This window comes from Simochromis diagramma, unplaced genomic scaffold (assembly GCF_900408965.1).
Source record: "Simochromis diagramma unplaced genomic scaffold, fSimDia1.1 OVJJ01000640.1, whole genome shotgun sequence".
NCBI lineage: Eukaryota > Metazoa > Chordata > Actinopteri > Cichliformes > Cichlidae > Simochromis > Simochromis diagramma.
Window position 1 is genome coordinate 10,686 of NW_024387439.1, and position 7,061 is coordinate 17,746.

The window sequence follows — 7,061 nt, forward strand, 5'->3', positions numbered from 1 at the left end:
TTCCCTTCAAAGACCTGCAGTTCAAAAAAAGCGCCCCTCCGACAGCCAAACCCATCTGTTCTCTGATTGGATTGTTACATTTGTGATTGACATGACATGACCAATCAGATGAAAGGAAGGAAAATAGGGTCAAAATTCGTACTTGTAACTTGCAGGGTTTTTTTTGGCTAAGTCCACACACAAATCTTTTTTACGCACACACAAATCTTTTTTACGCACACACAAAGCTTTTTTACAAACGCACAAATCTTTTTTACACACACAAATCTTTTTTATGCACACACAAATCTTTTTTTACAAACGCACAAATCTTTTTTACACACACAAATCTTTTTTACACACACACAAATCTTTTTTTACAAACGCACAAATCTTTTTTACACACACAAATCTTTTTTACACACACACAAATTTTTTTTTTACACATACAAATCTTCTCCCCCCGGGAACGCCTTGGTATTCCCCCGGATAAGCTGGAGGAGGTGGCTGGGGAGAGAGAGGTCTGGGCCTCTTTGCTTAGATTGCTTACAATTTGTCTGTAAACGGATTATCCATTGTTTAAATGTCCCGGTAGTAGAAAAGGAGGCAGAGCTGCTGAGAAATGTTAGGTTTTGGGCGTCGTTCCAGACCATACTCCATACCAGTTGGTGGCGGTAATGCACCTTTCACTTGTTTGCCAACCGCCAATATAACTGTAAGAAAGAATGAAAGAGAAATGTTAGGTGCTTTTTTTTTCTTTTTTTTTTTTAAACGCCGCCATCACGTGAACCCGGTGTTACTCTACTCTGTGGACGCAGATGGAGTCTCTGGGAGTTGTGCTACTTTTAACCTTAATTCCTGGCCAGACAGGTAAGTGAGAAAGAGCACACTTACACGAACTAAAGAATAAATAAATAAAAGTCATCAGTAAACATGTTAAAAACGGTCACGTGTCGGAGTTTCTCGACGTTTAACCGAGGCTTACATGTTTTCTGAAACACGCACACACGCTGATGACAGTGACCGTTTTAAGTTCTCATTAAACGTAGAAAGAGTTTATGAATAACGATCGTTTTCTTCTGTCTTTATTGATCGTAACAGAGCGGAAACACAACTTGCATAATCAAGTAATCAAAAATGTCACGCGCTAACTTGTTGCCTAGCAACCAGTGTTTAATAAACACAAGTAGGGGAGACCGGTGTTCCAGATCTACTGGCGTTTAGATCAACTGGCGTTGGTCGAACAGATGTGTGGCAGTCTTGCGTTTCAGGAGCTCCTACCGACAAACCAGCAAAAAAACGCCAAATGTGTCATCTGTGACACTTGTGAGGTTGTCTCAAACACACTCCGTCAGTCTTGATGCTGTTGAACAACAAAATGTTTAAAAATGTCGCGAGTTTACCTGGTGATATCCTCATGCGCAACAACATCGCGAAAACAGCAAACAAGTAATACCACGCCGATGTTGTTCATAGGATAGCAAGAGTAAACAATCGGGAGACCCTAGTCGTCGTTATCGTTCCCCTTGCACGGTTTGTTTCTCCGAATTCAGCGTTTTTGCTTCACAACTAAAGCGAGCAGTTTACTTTGTGCACTAACATGGACTCGAGTCAACCAGCGCCACCTCTGGCCAAGTGCCACAGCCTACAGCCAGATCAACCTCTGACACACATCTGCAGCACGTTTGAATTCGTGTCATGCACAATACATTTGTACCTTTCAATTGTGTCTGTTTGTGTGTCTGTTTTTTAAATTAATTAAATTTTTAAATTTAATTAATTTAATTAGTTGATCCAAAAATCACAGATACATGCATTTATTTCCTTTATTGCAATAAACATAGATAAATAAATGTATTTCTTGTGTTCAATAAAGATATTTGTATTCTAAGACACAGCTCCGGTTGAGTTTGCATGTCCACAGGTTTTGATACTTGATCACACCAAATCGATAATGTCCAAAGAAACTGGATTTTTAGTGGCATACAAGTATTTTTTTAAAGAAGGGCCTCACGCAATACTAACATTCTTCATGCTTCCTCTGGATTGTGTCCTCCTTCCTTCAGGCCAAGATGAAGTTCAAGTGGAGGCTGGAGCTGATGCAACTCTTGACTGCCAGGGTCCCACTGAAGGGACTATCACAGTGATAGCGTGGAACAAGAGGGGCATGCAAACAGATGGTTATGTCTTTTTCTACCGAGAAGATCGTCCTTACAAAGCCTACCAGCATCCCTCGTTCCAAGGTCGAGTGGAGCTGGGAGATCCACAAATGAAAGGTGGAAATATGTCCATCATTCTGCACAACACCACCGTTAACGACACCGGGACATATGAATGCCACATCTCATATCAGAGTGGCTCAGGACGCGACAAGAGAGTGACCCCTGAGATCATCAGTGAAATTAGCCTGAAGGTTGTTCATGCAGGTAAGTCTGAAACCTCTTTACCTGTTTGTCTCTGGATGAAGCAGAATTGGTGGGTTAAGTCAGACCTAAGGGTCCAACCATCCATCTTTTTCCACTTACTGATATTTTTGATTCATGTATATCTGATAATACAGAGTACTGATGATAAGCCTCACTGTGAGCAGGAAGCTGGGAATCTTTCTATGTACCAGACACCAGACTCAACTTAAACTTTCAAAAGGATGGAAGCTAAAATACATCCAATAATATTCCAGACTTTGCAGAAAGCAGCTGGTCTGAGTGATGTGATCAGAGTGCAGTAGATAATGTCTGACAGCAGTTTGAAGAGGAAATGGATTCTGTTCTGTTCTTCACTCATCACCTACCTGACAGCTGACACCTCACACCTGTTTCTCACCTGCAGGTCAGACAGGAGGACACACACACGATGGATCTTTTGGACTCGTCATTGGTCTTTCAGTTGTTGCTGTGGTGTTTTCTGCTGCTGTTGTTCTTTTTTTGATCTATAGAAAACATAAAAAATGTAATCAGGACTCACACCATCCTCCCACTGAACCACAGACTGAAATGTCTGAGAGTTTTCTAAACTCTGAATCTCCTGCTGCTGAATACAATGACAGAAATGACCTGGAAGCAAACAACTGTCACGGACACTCCAGAAGGATCCCTGATGTCACTCTGACACTTGCTGACTCCTCAGGAAACAGCAGGACTGCTTCCAGAGAGAAACATCAGAGTGCAGCAGATAATGTCTGACAGCAGTTTGAAGAGGAAATGGATTCTGTTCTGTTCTTCACTCATCACCTACCTGACAGCTGACACCTCACACCTGTTTCTCACCTGCAGGTCAGACAGGAGGACACACAGAGGATGGAGGAAAGGAGGATGGAAGGAGGGAGGGTGTAAGGAAGGAGGATGGATCTGTTGGGCTCATCGCTGGTCTGTCACTTTCTGCTTTGGTTCTTGTGTTTGGTGGTTTTGTGATCTACAAAAAACGTAATACTCCTCATATTCAGAATTCATACCAGCCTCCTGTTGAACAGCAGCAAGTTTGAAATTCTGTTATTCCAAGCTTGATATTTTCACTCAGCATGGCTCAAGACATTATCTCACGACGTACAGAAATAAATGTTACTTCATATCATTACCATAAAACATTTCTAGAATTTGAAAATCTGACCAACAGGTGGCTGTTGGTCAGAAACAAGCACAAAACCAGAGTATAATTGCAGCATCATCCACTGCTATGGGCTCTAAAAATGTGGGAGCTTTGAGTTGCTGATAAACAGGTTCCTGGTAATGAACCAGACTACGAGCAAAAACCAGAAATTGTTTCCTGTTTGTTCCCATGCTGCGTAAAACATTTAAATCTGATCCACAGATTTCGTGGTGCTGAATGTGGGATTTCTCTTTCCTAAACTCAGAGCGTTACAAGCTTTTTAACACGATTGGTGTGTTCATTGATCAAAGGATGTGAACTCTTATGCATGAACAAGTTACCTCAAACAGTCCAAACAGTCTCACAGCACTTTATGAAGCAGTCACAACTTCTAATTGTGCTTCATGTCCCTGAACCCTAAATTAATATTTTCCCCTTTTAAAGTCCACATCCTGATGTTGGAGGGGCTGAAACTGCTGGGTTGGGGTTGGATGGAGATGTCAGTTGGCATTCTTTCAAAGTCAGAGTTTTTAAAAAAAGTCTTTATTCTCAATAAAGAATTTGACAAAAAGATGTGCTACACTCATGAAATACATGATTATAAAATCATACTGGCTGTAATGAAGTGAACATTTGTGTCACTGAACACAAACACTGTTTTGTGACTGTTTCATATTTCCTGTGAGACTGGGCTGACTCTGTTTACACCACTGCATTGTTTAGTGCTAAAAGCAGAATTCAGTTTAAGCTTTAAATCTGTGCCCTGACTATTATCTGTGAAGTGTTTTTATACAGTGAACAAAGCTTTACATTTTCTAAGCTGATGATTTATTTTGTACATAATAACTGAATTTAATGTAACACTGGCATCAAATGACTCTTTCTGACTTTAGTTTACTATTTATTTATTTCACTACAAAAGCACCAGCTAATGTTTGTTATTTGGTGTCAGTGTTGTGCTGCCAACTCCGAGTCCAAAGGGTCTGATGAAAATGCTAATTTTAAAATTTATATTTGAGTAATTTGTTTGTCACCTCTCCTCCAAACTGCACTGGACCTCATTCAAGGAACTGCCAAAACAGTCCAGTTCAATTTCATGGAGGAAGGTGCCAAGTGTAGTAGGAAGTAGAAGTTTGTCTGATTTTTTTATTTATTTGTTTTTTTAAGTATGTGTTGATTTCATTTACAGAGCAGGTCCTCTTAAATATTATTTTCTCTGTTAACTTATTTCCGTTGTCTTTGAATGATACACTGATCACCTCGTCCACGGTGTGTCTTTTATCACATCTTCATCGCCTCATCTCCAACTGGTCATGGCAGATTGCCCCGCCCCTCCCTGAGCCTGATTCTGCTGGAGGTTTCTTCCTGTTAAAAAGGAGTTTTTCCTTCCCACTGTCGCCAACTGCTTGCTTATAAGGGGTTGTTTGATTATTGGGGTTTTCTCTGTATTACTGTAAGATATTTACATTACAAAATATTATAAAGCACCTGAAGGCAACGGCTGTTGTGATTTGATGATATACAAATAAAACTGAATTGAACTGAATTGCTGCTGTAAGTGCGTTTTGTATTTAATTCATGGTTAATTGTTATTTCCTGCTCCTGTGTGTAAACCCCACGGTGTCTGAACTCACAGAGCTCGACTGAAATGGGGCATAGCTCAGCTTCTCACATCTGTTAGATTTTGTTTTGGATTGTTATCTTAAAGTTAGTCATGCCTGGTTGTTTTTTGTTTGTTCCTTTGTTTCATTCTTTTTCCTGCTTTGGTCCAACAAGCCAACTATCATACACTAATCCACTGCTGTGAAAAAAAGAGAATTTAAAAAAGAAGAACTGTGCAACAACAGGAATATATATTAAAAAAAACAAAGACTGCTTAACAGCTTTTGATCTGTGCCTTCACTGCTCGGCCATTAGTGTGCCTTCTCAGAGTAACCCAACTGAATCTGCACCACACAGCACACCCTCTGAGCCCACACAATGCCCAGAATATTAATTATTAGTAACATTTGTAAATGTCAGTTTACTCTCGTGGATCATATATGCATTTGTAACTCTTAATACTGATCTCTCACTTTATATATGGACCATGGTTCTAGTCCAGAGGAGGGACCAGACAAGTAACAAGAGGATTTAACGTCAAGTAAGCTTTCATAATCACTTCTGCAGAGCACAGATAAAGCATCGCTCACGCATACAAATCATTACACACATTTGTGAATTTCAGCGTACTCTTGGGGCTCAACTCATACACTTTTGTAACTCGCCCAGCACATTGCAACCAGGTGCAGGTGGAACTTAACCGCAGATTAAGATATTTTCTCAGTAAGGTTTCTAATTGCCATAATCAGAGCTTAAATGCAAATCAACTCTGCAACTCTGCATACTGGATATTATAGCAAAACCTGTTAATATTCTGGAAAGTTTCAAACATTCCACAATTTGTGAAACTCAGAAGTGTTACTTTCAGATCTCCTTCATATTATAATGTCTTACTCTGTGAAGCAGTTTGTGGTGTGAGTTTAACAAAGATCATGAGATAAATGAGATAAAATGGTTAAAGTGGAGAGCATAGCAGTGTAACTCCATCTGTTCTCAGCTCTGGCGTTGTTATATTTGTCTGAAAGTTCTCAGTCATCCAGGTCATTATAGTCTACGGAGCTTGAAAAGAAGCGAGGTGAAACGTCTTCAAGAAACTTCAAGAAGTCCAGACGTGTTGTTACATTGCAGCAGATAATAATAATGGATTGGATTTATATAGCGCTTTTCTAGGCACCCAAAGCGCTTTACAATACCACTATTCATTCACTCTCGCATTCATACACTGGTGGAGGCAAGCTACAGTTGTAGCCACAGCTGCCCTGGGGTAGACTGACAGAAGCGAGGCTGCCATATCGCGCCATCGGCCCCTCTGGCCAACACCAGTAGGCAAGTAGGGTAAAGTGTCTTGCCCAAGGACACAACGACCAGGACAGAGAGCCCAGGGATCGAACCAGCGACCTTCCGGTTACAGATGCGATTCCCAACCCCCTGAGCCACGGTCGCCCAATGATAACAGCATACAACATCACTTCACATCACATAAAGAGACCACTATCAAGCAGATTGATACGCTGAAAAGTGTTTAGCTGAAGTCAGAGGAGAGAATTTATAAACTACTTTCAGCATGCAGATCGTTTCATATTCTGGTCTGTTCAATATCATGAAATTACTTCTAATCATGTTGTAAGTTTAAACTGTTTATTTTGTTCTTGTCCAAAGGGGGGGATTACCACCTGCAGCTGTCAAAGGAGCATAAGTCATGTGAGTACCATGTTTACAGTTACTATGGCTAAAAATATGAGTGCAAGTCAAATCAGTATAAAGGACCACGACAGAGCACTGATTACAACAGGCCCTGTACCTCTGACTGATTTGTCTTTTTAGTGTGGGCACAAATTTTCGTTTTTATTTTAACGAAAATTGTCTTTGTCCCGGCTGGCGGATAAGGTGAATTT

General features: G+C 40.5%; 1 protein-coding gene across 3 annotated transcripts; it reads left to right on the forward strand.

Annotated features, from left to right (window-relative positions):
• Nucleotides 1-728: 728 nt before the first annotated feature.
• Nucleotides 729-5,439, forward strand: LOC120722500 (butyrophilin subfamily 2 member A2-like). 3 transcript variants are annotated; one of them, XM_040013507.1, is made up of 3 exons: nt 729-849; nt 2,046-2,405; nt 2,809-5,439. In XM_040013507.1, exons 1-3 carry the CDS (start codon nt 798-800, stop codon nt 3,159-3,161), a joined length of 765 nt encoding a protein of 254 aa, XP_039869441.1. In that variant the 5' UTR covers nt 729-797; the 3' UTR covers nt 3,162-5,439. The 3 variants fall into 3 exon arrangements, with proteins under 3 accessions (XP_039869441.1, XP_039869443.1, XP_039869444.1); XM_040013509.1 differs by having other exon boundaries at nt 3,252-5,439; XM_040013510.1 differs by having other exon boundaries at nt 2,540-3,598.
• The last annotated feature ends 1,622 nt before the right edge of the window (nt 5,440-7,061 follow it).